Source organism: Musa acuminata, chromosome BXJ2-5 (assembly GCF_036884655.1).
Source record: "Musa acuminata AAA Group cultivar baxijiao chromosome BXJ2-5, Cavendish_Baxijiao_AAA, whole genome shotgun sequence".
Lineage (NCBI taxonomy): Eukaryota > Viridiplantae > Streptophyta > Magnoliopsida > Zingiberales > Musaceae > Musa > Musa acuminata.
In genome coordinates, this window is record NC_088342.1 from 4,209,659 (window position 1) to 4,230,941 (window position 21,283).

The window sequence follows — 21,283 nt, forward strand, 5'->3', positions numbered from 1 at the left end:
TGATTCATGGAAGATTGGTTGACCATGAGGTTAGTATGGGATTAATTCCCTTACTATTCTTTTTATATAGATCAATGGAGAAATGTGAAACGTGCAGGGAACATCGCAGTACTCCATCAATCTTCCTTGTTATATTAGTCATTAGCAGTACAAGGTCAGAAAAGAGCGCTTAAGACGAATTCTTCCACCAAGAAACGCAGAAGGATTCTTCCTTAGACTTGCCGGGAAAGAAAGAAATCTTCCACTATTTATAGCTCACAACCTTTGCCATCCTCATCCAATCCTTCTTTCTTCTTCTTCTTCTCCTCCGTGAAGGATCACAGTATGGGGCATCACAAACCTGTCATCATCTTCAGCTTTCTTACCATCTTTTTCTTGCAGTCGGTGCTGGTGGCCTCTCAAGAAGTTGGTATGTACATGTCTTGCCCTTCGTTCCATCATGCATTCGTTCTTGACGAGTCTGTGGCTGTCAGAGGACGAGAAGGAGTTCAGCTACGAGAAGGGGAGCGAGACGGGACCAGAACACTGGGGCGAGATCCACAAGGACTGGGCTGCCTGTGGCAAGGGTCACATGCAGTCCCCCATCGATCTCACCCACAAAAGAGTGCAGATCCTCCCCCATTTAGGTCGTCTTCGCCGCTCCTATCACCCGGCCGAAGCCATCCTCAAGAATCGCGGTCATGATATCATGGTAAGGAGCTGTCTTTTCTCTCTCTCCCTCTCCCTCTCCCTCTCTATCCATCTAACTTGTTTCTTACCGTGCAAAGCTCAAATGGGAAGAAGAAGCTGGAGGCTTATGGATCAACGGGACGGAGTACGCTCTCAAGCAGCTGCACTGGCACTCGCCCTCCGAGCACACCGTCGATGGCCGCAGGTGCTTCATCTTTCTCTCGGTTTTCTGCTCTTTTGGGGATCAACGTCGAGACAAGACATTGACTTGGAAATGAATTCACGTATCATCGAACTCGGCTCATCCAACTCACCTGCATGTGATGTTATTCTGATACTACCGCAGGTTCTCCCTGGAGATGCACATGGTTCACGAGAGCACCGACAACAAGACCGCGGTCGTCGGCATTCTTTACACGATTGGCCGCCATGATCCCTTCCTCGCCAAGGTCTGTTCTTGATGCTACAGTTCAGTAAACCATCCAACAGATTCAGCAGTAATCATAAACAAATCCCTGCATTAATTACGAATAAATGATTCAGGGGAGCGAATGACATTAATAAATATTATTCCCATATCACCTGAACGAGTTCACAGATCGTTCATCTCATCTTTGACTTAATAATTTGCATGCGCAGCTGGAGAGGTACATCGAGAAGATTGCAGACAAGCACGAGGCCGAGGAGGCGGTGGGCATGGTGGATCCGAGGCACATCAAGAGGGGAAGCAGGAAGTACTACAGATACATGGGGTCCTTGACCACTCCACCTTGCACTGAGGGCGTCGTTTGGACCATCGTAAAGAAGGTATTGCGATGTGGAATTCATCTGCTTATTCTTGAAGATGATTTGGATTGCACATGAGGATGAGTTGGCTTCGGTGTCGACAGGTGCGCACGGTGACAAGGAAGCAGGTGGCTCTTCTGAGGGAAGCTGTGCATGATGTGAGCAACACTAGTAGCTTTCTTAATGTGCATTTATATCCTTAACACAACACTCGATAGTGTGTGGATTTTACTAGCATAGATTACGATCAAAATATAGATTTTTATTTATATACTTAACTCAAAATCATGCAGATGTTCTTCATTAATTTAAGTGAATGCTAGATTACCATCATATTCTATTGGTAATTAGGAAACTAAGTGTACCTACTTATATTGCAGGACTCAGAGATGAATGCGAGACCCACCCAGAAGATTAATGACAGGATGATAGGCTTATATCGGCCTCGACCACATCAACAATGATGCTGGAACATGTCTTATAATTTATTTTTTGATGCTACACCTCTTGAAATAAGAACAAGTCTTGATTAGTTTGGAAGATTACCTAAACGATCGGCTATTCTATTAATTATTTGTTTGATGACCTCTTCAAGAAAAATTGCTGTGCGAACAAAGCTGTAGTCAACTTTGGGGACATCAATCAAGGAATAAAGGTTTCCATTTTGCAGTCTCATGAAGAATTCCTTATAATTTTGCTTTTACTTTGATTTCATATCACTATCTCAAAGGTTAGTAATATGAAATCCAAGATTAATCTCATTCTTTTTTTCATTTAATATACTATAATATACTATATTAAATATACTATATTAAATATACTATATTAAATATAGAAATAATCTTTATGCATCTAATTAACGATATGTATCTTTTGATATAATTAACGATATGTACCTTTTGATAATTAACGATATGTACCTTTTTGATATAATTAACTATATGTACCTTTTGATATAATTAACGATATGAATCTTTTGATATTTAAACATTTTTGTTTAATTTGCAAGACATCATCTTTAATCCTTCTATCTTTAATTCTCCTAATAACTTATAAGCGAGATGCTATACTTTAACCTTTAGAAGAGGTCCTATCTATTTATAGACGAGAGCAAAGGGTCTAAAATAAGTTATTAGGAGAGTTCCGCCCATTAAGGTTATCTCCTAAAGAATCCTATTTTAACTGAACTTCTTTGCTATTCATCAATATATCTTACTTAATTAAATATAATCACATAATCTAACAGTATATACTTCAATATCATCTCTCCAACCCCATTACTACGTAATTATATTTATTGTATGATTCCATCAGAATTCTATTCAATTAATTCACGTATGTGATCCATTCAATGAACTAAATTATTGTTGATATAATACCTCTTAATTTGATCCAAATACTCATTCTAGAAGCTAATCCATTTTTTTTAGGAGTGTGATCACTACAATATATATATATATATATTTATATATATTGATTTTTTTAGAGAAAATTGGACTTATTTTTCTTGCTGCTTATTGGATGAGAAATTTCTTTACCTTATGACCCTCTATTTATACCCATCGTTCGCGTGTTTGTCATGTGATCCCATAGGGCGGCGGACCCAAACCCTGGTACGGTGGTCGCTGTCTGGGTAAGACAGGGATCCACGACTCAAAGAGCCGCCGTCCACCGAAAACCCCCCACATGGACAGGAAAATAGTAATAATAATAATAATAAATCATAAAAAATGGCAACATCAGAGGAGATGGGGTATGAAGTCACTCGAATCGAACGAACGAGATGATCTGAACCCACCACGGTCTCCGTCCAAGACTGTGTTAGTGGCGACGGCGAGGTGAAGCGAATCCACTCCGCGTTCCGATTTGGGCCGAATAATAGCATTGCTTCCCGATGCTGCTTCCTTCCGTTATAAATGCTTCCCCCTCGGCCACCTGCGAGACGATGCTTCTGAGATCGTCGCCCTCCTCCTCCGCCTTCCGCTACGCTGCTCGCCGCATTTCCGCCGTCCGCATGGCCGCCACATCCACCGCCTCCGAGGAGAAGGGGGCTTCGTCCGTAGAGAAAGAGCAGCGGAATCAGCTTCCGTCGAACCCCCCTCCGTTGCAGGTGCAGGTTTGATCCGTTATCTAGGTTTTCCGATTGGTTTGTTGGCATCTTGTACCATTGTGTGTGTTGATGACTTTGTTAGATTGGGTTATACTTGATTTTACGTTGGTTGTGATTACATTAATCGATCGTTTGGATCTGCGCTCGACTCAAATTTTAGGTTTTGCTTCAAGAAAATTTAGGTCTTTGTGCTTTTGGGCATGTAGATCCTGTGTTGATTGTACGTAAGTGTCGGTAGGCTTAGTTGTAGATCCTGTGTTGATTGTACATTAGTTGATTAGGGTCCTGACTAAATCGATCTTGGTGGATGATGCTCTTATATGGATCATCACATACGTTTAGTGAGTCTCTTTACCATGCTTTGTTATGGGACTTGAAGAAGGGTTCATGAGTGCAATCACATGCCTTTAACAAGTCCCACTGTGATATTTGGTTGTACAACTGAATGAATGGTTCATGAGGGCAAAAAAGAGTTCATCTACGTGTACCAAGGATTCGATTCCAACACTAGATGTTCGTCAATTTCACATAGAGTCAACCTCACTGTGTGCTTCATATGTTGATTTTGTGAGAGGGTGAGTACATCTAGAAATTTATTGGTATAGAAGTTTTGAACTTTAGGACAGTGTTCTGTCTTGGCAGATACAGTAAGCCTTACCTTGAATTTGTTTGTTTATTGAGTATGATAGGCAAACGGAAAAAAAAAATCCAACGTCAAACAAACATAAATCACTAGTTATTCCTCTTTGCACCAGCTCAATCACATGATGGAGATCATAATTAAGTTCTTTGAATTGGATGAATGAACTCACCATACTGTAGACTTGCAAGGGTTGTTTTTTTGGTTGAAGCTCAAAGGCAACATAGATGAATCCATTCTGTGCTCCAATTTAAGTGGACCATTGTTGCTAGGGTTGTGATGGGAAAGAATACTTGTGATGAGGGTTGCTAGGGTAGGAATATCATCGTCATTGTATAGCATGCTTTCTTCTTCTTTTTTTCTATAACCCGGTCTCTTTATTGATGACTAAGGGAAGCAAAAGAGCTCATCTAGCCATGTCTCAGAGAGACATGTTGCTATATTCATGACAGTGGGCCATAGAAATCAGTTCTAATGTGTGATAACCTCAATTTTAATGGTCTCGAAGTACAATACTAATCAATATGATTTACTAGAGAGGGCACTAATAGAGTGAAAAAAAGGTGGTAGAAAGGAGACCAATAGATTTAGAAGGAATATCACACAAGGAGAAGAAAATAACTATTCACCTGACCTAAGAAATACGTTTATTCATTAAAAGCATTTGTTTCTCACTCTTCACCTGTAGTTGACTCCCACATTTGTTTATTTGATTTGTGAGCATGTCCACATCATATTATAATTTGAGCACTGTAGAGTTTGCCTCTCCACTTTTTTCAACAGTTTTCTTTGTTTCCAGATTTTCATCTGAATTATGGATCATAATAGTACGATTGCTTTTTTTTCATTATAGTATGACTGCTTATCTGATACCCTTTGACACAATAGAAAGGAATGTATTAATAACAAAATGACTAAATGCAATTAAGATAACAAAAGATGCAAAATAGAGTTAAAGAAAAACTAAAGGCAGAAGCTTTGGGGGGAAAAATGTTAGATTAGAAGGTGGAAGAAACTCTTATTGAACAGAAAAGTATAATTAAGGTTACCTGGCCTGAAGAAGCATGGTTTCTTTTATAAAAAAAATTGTCATATCTGATTCATAAACTCTGGATGAGTCACATATTTTAATACATGATATCTCATTCTCAAAAGGACTGTCCTAAAAGGAAAAGCAAACTATTGATCTATTTTGGTATCTGGAGGTTTCTTTCAGGAGAAGCGTACTGATTCTCCAAATCCAGATTCAACAAATTTGTACACATCTGTGACCCCAAGACATTCTCCAAATAAGACCCTAAAGATTAAAAGAGCATGTCTTTCTTAACTAGAACTGATTCCAAACTAAATAAATCTCTATCTTGGATATTTAACTATATATGATGAAAATCTAAGAAAAATTGGAGAAAAAGTGCTTTACCAACTTAATTAAAGTCATCCATAGTCATCTAAGACTTTGACTAAATCCCCAGCTGAATCAACATCACTTATGTGCATTTTGATAAAGTATACTAGCATACAAAATGTCTTGATTAAAGCATCATACGTGATCTTCTTACAACTTGTAATTAGATATTTATTGGTTTTTAGTAGGAATGTCTGCTTCATTTGTAAACTTTTTGTTTCTCTGGTCATCTTCTAGAAAAGAGTACAAAGCTCTTTATTTACTAAGAATATAGTCAGGTAAATCTACATGCATGTCATTTACTAACAGACAATAGATGATTCAATGCTTCGAGCAATAGTTGGCGAGACAAGCCACTTGTGGGGAAACTTACTGTTAAGATTTCTCAGGTTGCTAAGCGTCTGGAGAAGTTTAAGACGACTATATTCACTCAGATGAGCATGCTTGCCATTAAACACGGAGCAATAAACTTAGGTCAGGGTTTCCCAAACTTTGATGGGCCTGAGTTTGTCAAGGAAGCTGCGATTCAGGCTATAAAAGAAGGGAAGAATCAATATGCAAGGGGTTATGGTGTTCCTGAACTTAATTCGGCCATTGCAGCCAGGTTCAAGAAAGACACTGGTTTAGAAGTAGATCCTGAGAAGGAAGTGACTGTGACATCGGGGTGCACTGAAGCAATTGCTGCAACCATGTTGGGGCTGATAAATCCTGGTGATGAGGTGATAATTTTTGCCCCATTTTATGATTCGTACGAGGCAACCCTATCTATGGCTGGTGCTAAAATAAAGTCTATCACTCTTCACCCTCCCGATTTCGCTGTCCCTGTTGATGAGCTCAAGTCTGCAATCACAAAGGACACACGAGCTATAATGATAAACACGCCACACAATCCTACTGGAAAAATGTTCAGCAGAGAGGAATTGGAGCTGATTGCCTCTCTCTGCATAGAAAATGACGTCTTAGTCTTCACAGATGAGGTTTATGACAAGTTGGCATTTGAAGCTGAGCATATCTGCATGGCATCTCTTCCAGGAATGTATGAGAGGACAGTGACCATGAATTCTATTGGGAAGACATTCTCCTTGACTGGATGGAAAATTGGATGGGCTATAGCCCCACCACATCTGACATGGGGTTTCAGGCAGGCACACTCGTTCCTCACGTTTGCCACGTCGACTCCGATGCAATGGGCAGCTTCAGTAGCTCTGAAGGCACCTGATACTTATTTTGAGGAATTGAAGAGGGATTACTTGATGAAGAAAGAGATACTTGTGGAGGGATTAAAAGCGGCAGGTTTCATAGTGTACCCATCAAGCGGGACGTACTTTGTTGTGGTGGATCATACCCCATTCGGGTATGAAAATGATGTGGCCTTCTGTGAGTACTTGATCAGGGAGGTGGGTGTCGTCGCCATTCCAACCAGTGTATTCTACCTCGACCCGGAGGAGGGAAAGAATTTAGTAAGATTTACCTTCTGTAAGGATGAGGACACTCTGAGGGCTGCAGTTAAGAGGATGAAGGAAAGGCTTCACAAGAGATGAGTTTCTTATGCTGTGCTTTCAATGATGTGCTCAACACTCTGATTCGCCCAGGGTTTTTAGGAAAGGATAAATTGGCCTTGTTGCCTGGATCTTGGGATTGTTCTCCCTTGCTGTTTCTGAAGTGTCCTGTTGAACTGTGAGCTGTTTTAACTTTTCAGATACGATGCTTTACATTTTAATCTTTGTCTCCTTGGTTTAGGTCCCTACCTTTCTCTTGCCCAATCTTAAGGAAATGTGATTCTGACATACATAGTTGTCCTGATACATGATGCTAACCTACTTTGGCCTAATTCATTCACTCATTTTAGATGCAAGGTGTCCAAGTCTGATTTTGTTGTTGCACGTGGATTTAGATTCAATCCTTTTTCCTTTTTATGTTATGATTCATGTATACTATGTCCTAATTTAATCTTGGTTATGTTAAGATTTTGACAAGGACATCGAAAAAATTATAATATTTCGATTAATCTGACATCAAAAGCGGATAGGATTATAATTATTAGTTTTAGTTTAAATATTTTAACTAGTGATTTAAGTAAAAGTAAGTTAATGGGTCAGTTATACTTAAATTGGTTTCTTATTATAGAATTTTTTATACTGTCGCATAAGATTGTATCGTTTCGAAGTCAATTAAATGTCAAGAACGTTTCCATGCTTTCCTCGACCATAAATACGTTCACGCGATACCTTACCCAAGTCGGCATCCTAGCTGGCAAACGCTAATTATCACATCTGTCGAATGCTAATTATCATATCGGTCGAATGAGATCAAAATATCAGCCACATGGCTGACAAACACAAGACCAGCGAGCCGGCATCTTAATTGACGTAACGCTAATTATCATATCGGTCGAATGAGAATGAAACGTGGGTCAATTGCAGAGTGACATATCTGCTGAGTGATGATTAGATGTGACAGACATGATCTAATGCGGCTGTTTGTCAACTCAAGCGATGGTCTAATCATAATCCTAATTTGCCCTTTCTATATTTTGTTCTCAATTCCCTTATATTTGTGCGACCTGCCTATTGAATTCCTCTTCAAAGGAGCTGCTAATCTGTGCTTAAATGGCTCAGTCCGGTATCAAATGACACCCAAACCCCCATCAACCCCGCTCATGCTACATAATTTCTCTCTCTCTCTCTCTCTCTCTCTCTCACTCTCTCTTAGTCAGTCTTCGTGTCCGATATCATCATTGTTAATAGCAATAGAGGCCATGGCTTGGTCAGTGTCTTTTGCATCGTCACTGGAACCAAAAATGGCGATTCCATCGATCGAATCTACTTCTACATTTCATTGATTTACAGCTCATCCTTACCTCTTTTGCTTACTGCTTTTCTATCCACATATGGATATGATAGAAGTATACAACCCATCTGCTAACAGGCCTCATAATATAACCTGCCATATATTTTCTAATCCCAAGAAGCTTGTTAGTTGACATCTAATCAAATTTTCACATAAGACTATCGCCTAAGAAATTGCTGTGAGATTATGAGAATATTGTATTTGGCCATATGTGCTTAGAACAATGCTTCATTAAGGCTTCCTGGAGTCACAAGATTGGCATTAACAACCACATAACAATCATTATGAATCAACAAAGACAAGATCCTCAGGATGCAGTCATGCATACAACATGAACTAAGTAGTTGGAGATGCCTGGAAAATATCCTATGCTGTCCAATCTTACCTCTTCTTTGCAAGAGACCATTCTTAGACAATACTAGTCTAGAATTGTCTGGACCAATTCAAGTGCATGAGCATTTACATACAAATAACAAATGGAAACTAATCATAGAAATCGAGACAGTAGATGGAACACCATAAAATGCCTACCAGAAGCCACAAACTGGTTACTGTGGCTGGCTGCCTGGAAGAATTACAATGTGAATTGAATCCTGATTAGAATCCAACTCAGTAGTTTTGCTTGCTAAAATTTGCAGTACTACACAAACACTTCTTTTTTCAACATATACTATAAAGAGTCGCTACTGTTTTTTGCTGATCTTGACTTTTTATTGGTGACAACTGGCAGCTTGAGGTCTATGAAACTAGAAGTTAAACATCTATATATTAAACATAGCCTTTCAAGATCTACTGACACACGAAAACGTTATGTATCCACATCTACATGAATTTATAGAGATGAAACATTCACAGGCAAATGGAGTAAGAATGAAAACATTGTAGCATAATGCAAGATGTTAATCAGACAAGACCTGAATTACAAATATATGTCAAAAGATCAGTAATTGAATGGGATCCTGGATCCCTAGTCATATAACGATGAAGTCTCACTATTTCTGCATTGATAGGCTCTGAAGACTTGATCTAAGTGTAGCCTGGAAACCTGCCTGAAACCCTTGTGTGTATGCTGCATTCTTCAGGCTCATCTGCAATGATTTTCTGATATCAAATTGCATGCTAAAGACAAAAAAGATGTATTACAGGCTTCGCATCCTAAATTTTATTTTCAGGCCTAAATGACACAAACATCATTTAAAGCTCCTGATGGCTCGTTCTATAGATCCATCAGATAATGCAGCAGCTACCAGATGCATTTAGATTTCTATTGATTCCTATTTGTCAGTTTCTTCTGCAAAAAGTTACGACTCTGCTTATTTTAATGTTCATAATTACTAAATGTGCAATAATTATTCCATGAGTGATTGAAGTAAATCAAACTGCTTCTGCTAGTTGTACTTTCTGTCTGTTGTCTTGGCTAAGATGAAAACAATAGTAATGACTTTTTCGAAAGGTGATTGTCACAGTTAAAAGATGGTTGGCTGTTTGATTAGTATAAAATTAACTTTCTTTACTTAAGAAACATCAAAATCAACCTATGTGATCTGAAACTAGTGAGCAAAAAAGCGGAAATGGTTTCAGGCACTGGACAAGTTGTCATTGTCCTAAGACTACCCACAAGTATGGTTATCATGCTTATCACTTACCATCATGTGCTCCAAGTCAGAACTGACACGTCTTTTGACAACATCTGAAACTGAAGGTGCAATTTGTGGATCATTTAGATCCTTAGTTATCTGCGAAGGTGATTGATAATGGATGTATCAGAACTTGATATGATATTCGTAGATGGAAAAGGCAGAATGAAATACACCAAATTAATTCGGCAACCTCGTTCAGAAAGGCTGTGGATGTTTTATCCATGATTTCCTTCACGAGTTTCTCAATATTGGTAGCTTCAGCCAATGGATCTATTGAGCTTTGAACTTTCTGCAACTTCTCTTTTTGTAAAGCAGCCAGACTTTTGGCTTCTCCTGCAAGTACAATATGAAACCATGTCAGATTTAGAAGACCAAGGGACCCCAAGAACAAGAATATGAATATCCACAAACATATGAAATGTGGAAACTTCACAGTCTTTTTGTGCCTGTGTTAACAACATAGAATTTGCTTACTTTCCAGCACAAGTGAGATACTTCGACATATAAATGGACTCTTCTACAATCTATACATTTGTGTTGATATATTTAACAGATTGTGAATAAATAATACCTATACAAAACTTTTTAGGGCATGCTGAATGGTAGCAATATTTAGATAATTGGGACTTCTAATTTACTCAATGTTATTTGAACTTTGAAGTTCCTCTTGTAAACCATTTGTCAATCATATGGATGGTTGTTATACACTTATGCTTATTATGAGACCATGGATTTGTTTGTTTAAATTGTACATAAGATAAAATTACAATAAAAGGATAAACATGTATCAATTCCATGGCAGTTCCTATTTTCATGAGATCACCTGCTGATATTTAGGTATCCTACATCATGCCCACAGTTTGTAAATTTGCACTATCTTGTCACTATCATGGTCTAAAACTGCGGATGGTAATCAGGCTGTAGAAAATTATGAAACCAGAGAAAATGGCAATCAAAGAGTATCAGCTAGATCTTAACTGATTTGGCTCATCAAGGCTGATTCCATCCAATCTGATCCAACAATCAAATTTCACTAGATTGAATCCTGAGATCCAGGTCAATGACAGTCCCAAATTCTTAAGCTTTACTAATAACAACTACAGAAATGAAGCTGCAACATTAAAATACTTAGAGAGAATATAATTATCCTTCAAATTACGTAACTGGTCAAACAACCATAACTTGGAACAAGTAGACCAAAACAAGTTCGCTTGGTTGCATTTGAATTTTTGTTTCCCAGGCAATTTTATGATACATCAGTTGTGAGAAATCCAGAAGTACAAGGGAAAAAAAGACAGGAACTTTGAACCTTGTAAAAGGTCATATGTTATGCAAAGTCCAAGATGAAATTAAATTACGAATTGTTTACAGTAAGAAGACATAATATGTAAGTAAAAGTTTCTATGGAAAATGTTATTTATCACAAATCATGAATTACTAACGGAAGCTCACCAGCAAGCTTTGTTGGCTTCTTCACTGTAAGCCCATCATTTCCAGTGGGAATAGAAGTAACAGCATTTTCTACTTTATCTGGAAGAGCGGGAACTCCAGATGGAGCAAGAGAAGCAAGATCAGGTGGATTGTCCTTGCCTACCGCTGGATTAGCCTACTACAAGAAATTATTATGATGTACTCCTTTTAAAAGATATTAATATGAAATTTCTGCTTTACTAAGCATGTGTTGAATCACCTCCAAATCCACATATGAGGGTTGTCTTCCTATTGAAATCAGAAACTTGTCCAAGCTGCTTGCACTTATAGCTGTTCAAGTAAACATGGAGGTAATAGCTATTTTAGCACCAAACAGAAAATGATGATAGCAACTTCTGACAAATAACAACTAAAAGGATAGTCCAGTGCATGAAGCTCCCAAAGCCAACATGAGGTTTGTTTAAATAACTAATGGGGAGAAGGAAAATGTAAGTTGATTTCTGTATGTCATGCAAACAAGGAAAGGAAGATTCTGCTGCATCTAGAAAACTAAAACATAAAATAAAAATGTATTAGTGGTGTTCATATTGCAATATATTAAAAAACTCCACTGGATGAAACACTATTGCTTAATAGTTAAAAGAGAAAATGGAAAGAAAATTTAATCATTTAGCACCGACCACATTGTGATCATGAATATATCAACATATACATATACATACATACAATCACATACATATATATACATGTGAGCTTGAAAAGCTATAGCACACCAAAGTGATTCAACAAATAGGACATCATCAACAATTTAAACCAGACATGATATAAATTATATCTAATACAAAGCTTATAGAAACTAGAAAGCTAATGGAATTAAATAAGGAGCTCAAACAAAATAGAAATCTATTTTATTTACTGAAGTTACTTATCGTGTGTAAGTATATTAGCCCCAAGATTACCTCTGATGTTTTGATGACAACAAAACATCAACCTATTTAATTTGATATGAAATCTCAGAATTTTAGGACCATACTGTGCCAGATTGCACTTCATGTTGTTAAGATCAACCTGAAAGAGAAGCTAATCATCTGCTAAGGTGGACTGCAATAGCTCAGTCCATGTGTAATGTCTCTTCTGTGATGTCAAGTGCAACATGTCTAGGTGAATCACATGGTGCTCAAATTTAGTCATTAAACCCCTAACAGTGATTATTCGGGGAAGGCTTTGAACTTCAGAGTACTTGTGGGCTTGGATGACAAATCTGAAGAACTGGCTATCCCCTTTCTAAGATACTCTACTTGTATATCTTGAATGACCCTATATAAAGGTTTGTGTTGCTGAGATAAGAATATTAAGATGAATATGTGATGTTACTATAAAAGATAGGAAAAAATATTTTTATTCGTAAACAACTAGGTATCGCTTCGATAGAGGATGAGATAAGAGAGAATCGTTTAGGATGGTACAAGCATATGCTCAGAAGACTTATAGATATAGTAATTAAAAAAAGTAAAATGATTAACATTAATGATAAGAGGAGAGATAGAAAAGGACTTAAAAAGATTTTAATAGAAATTATAAATAAATATTTAAATACTCTAGACTTAACTAAACATATTATTTTTACAAATATCAATAGTGACAAAAGATCAATGTAGTCGACCCCCAATAGTTGGGACTTACGACTTTGTTATTGTTGTTGTAATCACCCTGAACCTTAATTTGCACTGATTTGAGAATTTTATGTCATATTCCAAACTCTTATTTATTCTAGAAATTGTAAGGATTAGCTCTTGAACAGTTGGAACTTTGAGAAAGACAATGGAGTAAAGGCATGGTCTTTGCCAATGAAAAAGACAATTGACCATAAATTGCTAGAGACCAGAATGAGGATATCCAAAGAGTAATCATCCACTGGTTGGGTTGAGCCTTTATGAAAATTGGCTGAGGATTTGTCAACTTTTAAATGTAGCAAAAGTAGGATTAAGAAATGCATTCATGTGGCTGCATATGTAGCGGCAATCATGTAATCACATGCAATGGCTCATGCAATCTCAATATAGAACATATGTGTAGAGTATGCAACCATGTGTCTAACATTTGAAGGCTGTAAGTATTATTGTTATAGAAGAAATAGGCCAGGGTAATGTTAAAATTATCTCTCAAACCTTTATTAAATTTTTTTTGTAACAAAATTCTTCATGATGAGCATAAATGCCTTCCAATGTCTAAATGAATCCTTAATTTGACCAAAGATTATTACTCTTAATAATATGAACTTGATTATAGGTACTTAATTAAGTGTATTTTGAATAATTAAAAATTATTTAATCTCCAACGTGGGCACTATATGAAGCCGCCACTAGCAAATTATTATAGCTCTTTAGAATATTGAATAAACACAAGTATAGAGGATGAATCATAGAAATACATAATGTCGTAGAGTGATATGAAAAGGATGCGGCGAGGAGTTGTTGATGTCAAAAGCTTGACACTTGTTTTTAATCTGAAGGGATCATTCCAATGTAGCTGTCAGCAAGATGGCCTTTTCGTAAAAATTAAAATATCATTTCCTTTTATTTGTAGGGGAAAAAACACAAAAAAAAGCTTGCCATACATGGACTTGATCAATGTCAACACAAAATAACTAATAACCCAGTGAAGATCATAGGCGTGGTCCTCAAAGGAAACTCCACATAGAAAAGCGGATCTGGAGGTCAAATACATAAAGATAATTGAATCAAATAAACTAAAGAAAATATGGAAAAAAGAGTGGCCCAATGCACGAGGCTCTCGATAATGAAGATTCCAAAGCAGATCAATATATGGAGTCTTGCCGGGTAAACAGAGAGGTCATTTCCATGACTGCAAACTTGGTCATCCAGACCATAAAGAAGCAATCTTATGGTGGTGCTAAGGGTTGTCCTCTTCTACCCCACTGTAATATTCCAGTTACATATCCCTTATAACTAAAACTGATGAGTTATTGAGCACTTTAATATATTAGATTGCCCAGGAAATTTATGAGACACTAACTGTTATGTAGCAATTGAAAACCTCAATTGATCAAGGACACCCATTGAAACTGTAACTGCTAAAAGATGAAGCAGCAAAACTCATTAATCAGCTTAAGTTAATGGTGGTACAAATGATGTACTATAATGCAAATAAGATAAAAAGAAAAGATTCTGAAAGAAGAATAAATCAAATAAAATCTTGGTACTTACAAAGAGTCACTTCATTTGTGAGTGGGTGGAAATAGCAGGACTGTTGAGATTTGAATCCTTGATCCAGCAATAGTGAGACATCTCTGGTAAAAATAGATAAATAACTTGCTGAGAACATCAGCAGACTCGCACAAAAAGAAGATGGAAGAAAGATTGCAGCAATATTTTCATTAGAGTACATTAGACTATTGCTATCATTTCATATACAAGAAAACATATTATAACAAAGCATTCATCAAACGAGCTGACAAATAGAGCAGAAACAAGAAGGGGCCATTGTTGGTGTACTGCAAAAGTTTGAAATAACCATTTACCCTCAAAATTGTAATATTTCTGGTATACTACTAAAGATTCAAGATATCCAAAATTTTACCCATATCATTAACTACTATTGACTAATGTTGGTATTAACTCATATTAAAGCTAAGTACATATTTGGTTTACTAATGACTGTTGCCGAAAGACCAAATCACTTCTAATCTGTATGCCTAATTCTCTATGATGTGTGAAGGAGGTAAATCGAAAGTCATAGAAGAGCCTCTCTAACGAAAGAGAAGGGAACTGATTGGAATAAGATGCCTCAAACAACTTTTCTGTCAAGCATTCTTTCACTTTTGCCCTAAGGTTAGCTGAGTGGTCCATGTCAAGGTTTGCCACATCCTTAACATAATTCTTTAGGTTTTCCATGATCTCATCTGTGGTTAACTCAAAAAATCATTGGTAACTAGATCTTCTAGCAACAGAGGCCCATGGTCTGCCATAAATAAAATCACTCCCTTGCTCTGAGGGGTGAGAACAAAGGGGGAGATGTCACGTCCCTCCAAGGTGCAGCAACACCAGGAGACTGAGAAGTGAGAACATTCAATCAGGGAGGAGATATGGTTAGAAGGGGGCTGCACCTGAACCTCCAACTTCCCCACTCATAAAGTGCTCAGAGTTCTCTCTTCAATGCCAGCCCAAAAGAGAGTAAAATTTCCAACTCTAAAATGTTACTCTCAACTCTGAGGTCTGAAGTAACAAAACCATATTGACATACAATTTGCTGTAAAATAGTATTAATAACAAACTTGAGGTTTATAGAGAATTAAGATTAAAAGATCAATTTACATTTTGCTTATAAACAAGAATTGTCAATAATAAATTAGTAATCAATACCTTGCAGAATCATTAATTAGTGCAAGTGGTGTTACACATCCTAGTGGTACCTGGAAAAGCAGCAAAAAACAAGTTACATTAATTTCAAAAGGCAAACGTCACCATATATAGTGGGCATGAAGTTGAAACTGTCAGGCAAACAACTTTTTGAAAGATGGCAAATGAAAACATTCATCATTAATTTACTATCATCATTCATGCTTAATCCTGGCAATATGTGATCAGTTATACGACAGAATTCAACTACAAAAAGCTTCACATTAAACTCTAAATTTCTACAACTAGCCATCACATAACATCAACAAGTTCATCTCACGGCGTAAATCAAACAAGCCAATGAAGACAATCCTTATAAATACTAGAATTACATATCTACAATTATATGATTAATATAACAACAGAAAAAGAAAAGGGAACACAAAAACAGGCAACAAAGGAACAGTCCTTAGATAGAAACAGCTGCAACTGTCACAAGGCTCCAAATTATTGAATGATTTTAGCTTCTGAGTAAAAGCTTTAAATACTTTCTGACCATCCAAAGATACACCGAGTCACCAATCTTTTTAAAAGGGATATTAAGTCATAGATAAGTTCACCACTATAGTGCTAAGATTTTCTCTTCACATCAAAAGGTTTAGAGTTAAGGTCCATTTTAACCGTTGTGGTTTTGGCCATGGATCACTTAAGCCCTTATGGTTTACTTGTGTCTAAAATAACTTCTACATTTTTAAAAACGTAACATACAAGCCCCTCCCGTCAAGTCTGATTTAACAGACGTTAGAGCCAGCTTACGTGGCATGCCGACTCAGAATAAACCATTAATATAATGACATATGTAATTTAAGTTTAAAAAAGGGTTAAGATCCATTTTAGCCCATGTGGTTTTGGTCATGGACCACTTAAGCCCTTATAGTTTATTCGTGTCTAAAATAACTCCTATATTTTTAAAAATGTAGCATATAAATTCCTACCGTCAAGTCTGAGTTAACAGACATTATAGTCTGCTTACGTGATATACTGACTCACAATAAACTATTAATATAATAACACATTTAATTTAAGTTTAAAAAAAAAACTAAGACCACCATCAATGGCAGGAGGAGATGTCATCGTGGAAGCGACCACCAACAGCAGCAGCAAGCCACTGCTGTCTAGCAGGGCGTCGTATGCACGCAACCTCCCCCGAGTTGACGATGAGCTTAGGAGCTTCCGGTCCTACCTCAGGTGGATGTGCGTCGACCAGTTCGACGCAAGGCACGCTGTGGTCTCTTGGGTGTCTTCATCCTCACCGCCTCCCACTTTGTCTTCTCCTGCACCCACACCTGCCGCGCTACGATGTGGTGGTCCAACTCTCCCTTACCTCCGCCTCCGACCTCTCCTACCTTTGCCTCTCCGTCTTTGTCCGTCGCTGCGACCTCCATCACGTCCTCTTTCTCGACAAAATAAACCTTAACCATTTTTAAAATTTAAATTACACGTGTCATTATATTAATAATTTATTGTGAGTTAGCATGTCATGTAAGCAGACTCTAATGTCTGTTAACTTAGACTTGATGGGAAGGACTTATATACTACATTTTTGAAATTGTATGGATTATTTTAGACACAAGTAAACCATAAGGACTTAAGTGATCCATATCCAAAACCATAAGGGCTAAAATGGACTTTAACTTTTTTAAAATTTAAATTACATGTATCATTATATTAATGGTTTATTGTGAGTTAGCATGCCACGTAAGTAGACTCTAACATCTGTTAACTCAAACTTGACAGGAGAGGCTTATATGCTATATTTTTGAAAATGTAGAGGTTACTTTAGACACGAGTAAACCATAAGGGCTTAAATGATCCATAGCCAAAACCACAAATGCTAAAATGGACCTTAACCCAAAGATTTATGTGATCACCATAAGCTTTTTAGATATTCAAGAGACTTTATAAGATAATTATAACTTGAAATGTTTTGTAATTACAGTGACTGACTGCATCACATAGAGGCAACCCACCATTGCTAGGTAGATCTAGCTCTCTTAGTTATAGGCCTCAAATAATTTAATTAAAGCAAAAGCATTATATTCATAATAAATGTGTATACACATCTCACTCATTCTTTATGTATTTATTGGATTTAGTGGTATAGCAACCATTCAGTTGAAAGAACCAAGGTAATATATCTGAGATATGGCCAATATATTCAGAAAAAACAGAAAATCTAATAATAAAGGCCAATAATAGTAAAACAGACCTGAAGTATTTCTTGCAAAGCTTCTTCAGCAGCCATTCGCAAACCTCCTTTTCCAAGGCCGAGTCTTTGGGACAAAACTAATTGGCACAAAGTATATATACCATAAAGTTCCATCCATTAACTCAAATGCATCAATTAATATGCAACTGAATCATGTAACATTTGCACCACTGAGTAAGCATATGTACCTTTTAAGTCAATGTTTGTGTTTGCAAGAGCAGAAACAACATAATATCTATGTTTCTTGTCCTGCAATGGACATGCATAATGTTATTTATGTAGATAGAATGCCAAATTAATTTTACTGTTGTCATCTACATGCTTCTTCAGAAAAGTTTTCCATTTCAGGCATTGCATATTACCTTTAACAGCAAATTTTTACTTAATGCGCCACCCAAATGTCCAACATACTTTGCCTAACAAAAGGAAACAATTGTTCAGGAATTGTTTTAATAACATGTAAAAGAGGACAACTATTACATACTGACCTGAGCCTCAACAGTCAAGACAGCAGGATGATCATAGCAAAAAAAATCAATCTGAAGTTCCTGTATAAGAGAAGACATTAGACAAAGAAGTGTTTGTTGGATAGTATAAAACCAGAATCCATTAATGAAGCTAGGGTTTGTTTGGTTGCCTATAACTGGAACCCTTATAAGATATATTGTGAAAGTGATACTTGCAAAGAGCAACTTCCAAAGTGACTCTAGTTCACAAAAAAAAAGTAAGAAAAATCTTTTATTTTAATCACTTCAACTGTTTATTTATAATTGTTTAGATCAGGGTTTGCCGTACCGAGCCGTACCGCCCGGTATGGGCGGTACGTACCGGTCCGATAGGTTTTCGGTACGTGGACCGACGGTTACCGGTCTGAGCTGTAGCAGTTACTGAATCACTGTAGCAGTTACTGAATCACTGTAGCAGGTGTAGCACTGTAACAGTGCTACAGTACTCGGTACACTGAGATTATACCGCTCGGTATATCGTACCGTACCGGTACCGAGCCCAGATCAAAATACCGGTACGATACGGTATTGCGAACCTTGGTTTAGATAACTGATAGATCATTGGAAAGTGACTCTAGTTCACAAACAATAAAAAGTAAGAAACACCTTTTATTTTAATCACTTCAACCGTTTATTTATAATTGTTTAGATAAGTGATAGATCATTGGGTAGCATACAAGAGCTAGAAAATCAGCACTCCGATGATCGGACATAGCTAGAAAGTCTATGACTAGAATCAACTTGTGGGACGATCTGACAACTACAACAACAACAAGCTGTAATGTTCCAACATGTTAGGGCTACCTAACAATTACTCTACAATAATGAATGAAATTAAATTGAAAATTCTGCAAGAAGCTTTAAAACATCCATAAATTCAACGACCCCTTGGCTAAAACCTAATCCAAACAAAAGTCAACACAAATCTAATTCTAACAGACATGAACATATGAGCACTAGAAAATATATCAACCTATACTTTTCACGACTAGGTGGTCTCTAATGTAAAAAAAAAATGATTTTTTTTTCTAGAAAGTGAGACAATCAGGACAGCAGGAAACTATGTTTCATTCATTTGATGCACCATGTTTATTCAATATTTTGGGAGGAGACAAAAACCATCCTATTATCTCGTAAAGCTGAATGGCAAATCAGTCAAAAGATGAGGCCACAAGTTGTGCAAGCGATCCCCAAACCATCATACGAACTTTACAATTCACATTTCAACAAGCAGATAAAAATAAGCTTGTGGCATTTTGTAGGCAATCTAAGTTCAAGTTCGGCTATCCTATATGAACTCGCAGGCAAATTAGGGTTGGACCAACAACCAATTTGGAACAAATGTTCTCGAGAAACCGAAAACATACCTAAGGAGAGTTGTTCCTTTTAAGATACAATGAACAAACGACTTCTGACCATGTGCACTTATCAAAAGATCGATATGCTACAACATCGTTGAAGACAAAACATTTGGATGACATGCAGTGATATAAAATCGGTTTACTCCCTTGACGGCAGGCGGACATGCGATGGGTAACACAGCGACGGAAGGGGTACAGGAGGCATACCTTTAAGCGAGCAAGAAGCTGATCCTTGGTATAACCCATGTCGATTTGAGGCGACCGAGGAAGAAGAAGAGGAGAGCCTGCGCTCAGTTGTGATCCGATGGCAGATAGACAATAGACTAGGGCGACCTCGAGCCCACCCAAGAAATGGCCAATCTCATCCGACCCGGTAGGATGGCGATGGGTCCGACCCATCAACACAGAGATCCGTCATTCCAGACCCGCAAAGTTAAACGGTTCAGTTGGATCATGTTAGAATCTTCCTAACGGACCACACATCGATCCGGTCAAATGTCGGATTCTTAATTGAATCGATATTGGGAGGTAAGTTTCATATTTCTATCTAACAATTATATTAATTTTAAAAATAAAAATATTTAATGACATGTAAAAATATAGAAGACAATTTATTCTTTTAAGATACAAAATGCCTAATCAGTAAATTGAATCGATTGACGGTTTAATTGTCGATTTTTACACCCGATTGATGAATCTGATCTTGACTAAAGAGAACATGATTGTTTTGATCACGCGAACTCGAAATTATTTTCACTGCATTTTTCTATCAAATTGATCAATACCATGATAGTGATAGATGACAGAGTGGTACGTTAGAAAATTATTATGGTACACAGAAAGCATGGGTTTGTCAGACGCAAATATCATGAACTTTAATATTTTTTTGCACATTAATAATCATAATCTTTTTTATATTTGCGTATGAATTCCGTAATATGAGCAGTCTCCAACTCTTGTTTGTTGTCGTTCACATTGGCCTTTTTATCTTATTATTTTGTCAATAGGCTATGAACTGTAATAAATATTTTGACTTTGATCTAAAAGTAATAAAATATGAGACAAATCTAAATGATTGAGGTTTCTACTCTTTCGATTTGTCTCAAAATTCTTTCTCGATCAAAAAAAGTTTCTCAAAATCCATAAAGTAGAAACAAAATGATGCCAAGGCGCTGACATGAAACACCAGAAAAATGATGACTAATTACATTAAAACAAGAAAAGCAAGCATGTTCATGAAGTAGAAACCAACTCAATT

The 21,283-nt window shown here is 37.0% G+C and overlaps 3 protein-coding genes across 4 annotated transcripts; 2 read left to right on the plus strand and 1 right to left on the minus strand.

The window, feature by feature from the left end:
• Positions 1-2,127, plus strand: LOC103984038 (alpha carbonic anhydrase 7). Its single transcript, XM_009401442.3, has 7 exons — positions 1-409; positions 474-691; positions 768-874; positions 1,016-1,118; positions 1,309-1,476; positions 1,560-1,613; positions 1,836-2,127. The coding sequence occupies exons 1-7, from the start codon at positions 325-327 to the stop codon at positions 1,917-1,919; spliced, it is 819 nt and encodes a 272-aa protein (XP_009399717.2). The 5' UTR covers positions 1-324; the 3' UTR covers positions 1,920-2,127.
• Positions 2,128-3,227: 1,100 nt separating this feature from the next.
• LOC103984039 (uncharacterized) lies at positions 3,228-7,330 on the plus strand. 2 transcript variants are annotated; one of them, XM_009401443.3, is made up of 2 exons: positions 3,228-3,571; positions 6,000-7,330. In XM_009401443.3, exons 1-2 carry the CDS (start codon positions 3,350-3,352, stop codon positions 7,149-7,151), a joined length of 1,374 nt encoding a protein of 457 aa, XP_009399718.2. In that variant the 5' UTR covers positions 3,228-3,349; the 3' UTR covers positions 7,152-7,330. The 2 variants fall into 2 exon arrangements, with proteins under 2 accessions (XP_009399718.2, XP_009399719.2); XM_009401444.3 differs by having other exon boundaries at positions 3,229-3,565.
• A 1,871-nt stretch (positions 7,331-9,201) lies between these two features.
• LOC103984040 (uncharacterized) lies at positions 9,202-20,381 on the minus strand. Its single transcript, XM_009401445.3, has 12 exons — positions 20,233-20,381; positions 18,647-18,706; positions 18,521-18,574; positions 18,347-18,407; positions 18,159-18,235; positions 15,914-15,963; positions 14,759-14,841; positions 11,791-11,861; positions 11,553-11,706; positions 10,291-10,433; positions 10,107-10,196; positions 9,202-9,548 (listed from the first exon to the last, which is right to left on the minus strand). The coding sequence occupies exons 1-12, from the start codon at positions 20,269-20,271 to the stop codon at positions 9,453-9,455; spliced, it is 978 nt and encodes a 325-aa protein (XP_009399720.2). The 5' UTR covers positions 20,272-20,381; the 3' UTR covers positions 9,202-9,452.
• Between the last annotated feature and the right edge of the window lie 902 nt (positions 20,382-21,283).

Bases quoted from the DNA above. Each gene is read 5' to 3' on its own strand.
- LOC103984038 (XM_009401442.3), top strand. From the start codon at position 325: ATGGGGCATCACAAACCTGTCATCATCTTCAGCTTTCTTACCATCTTT. The intron at 692-767 runs GTAAGGAGCTGT...TACCGTGCAAAG, and splicing joins ATCGCGGTCATGATATCATG to CTCAAATGGGAAGAAGAAGC. The intron at 875-1,015 runs GTGCTTCATCTT...ATACTACCGCAG, and splicing joins CACACCGTCGATGGCCGCAG to GTTCTCCCTGGAGATGCACA.
- LOC103984039 (XM_009401443.3), top strand. From the start codon at position 3,350: ATGCTGCTTCCTTCCGTTATAAATGCTTCCCCCTCGGCCACCTGCGAG. The intron at 3,572-5,999 runs GTTTGATCCGTT...AAGATTTCTCAG, and splicing joins CCCCTCCGTTGCAGGTGCAG to GTTGCTAAGCGTCTGGAGAA.
- LOC103984040 (XM_009401445.3), bottom strand. From the start codon at position 20,271: ATGGGTTATACCAAGGATCAGCTTCTTGCTCGCTTAAAG. The intron at 10,434-11,552 runs GTGAGCTTCCGT...TTGTACTTGCAG, and splicing joins GAAGCCAACAAAGCTTGCTG to GAGAAGCCAAAAGTCTGGCT. The intron at 10,197-10,290 runs GTTGCCGAATTA...TCACCTTCGCAG, and splicing joins CCACAGCCTTTCTGAACGAG to ATAACTAAGGATCTAAATGA.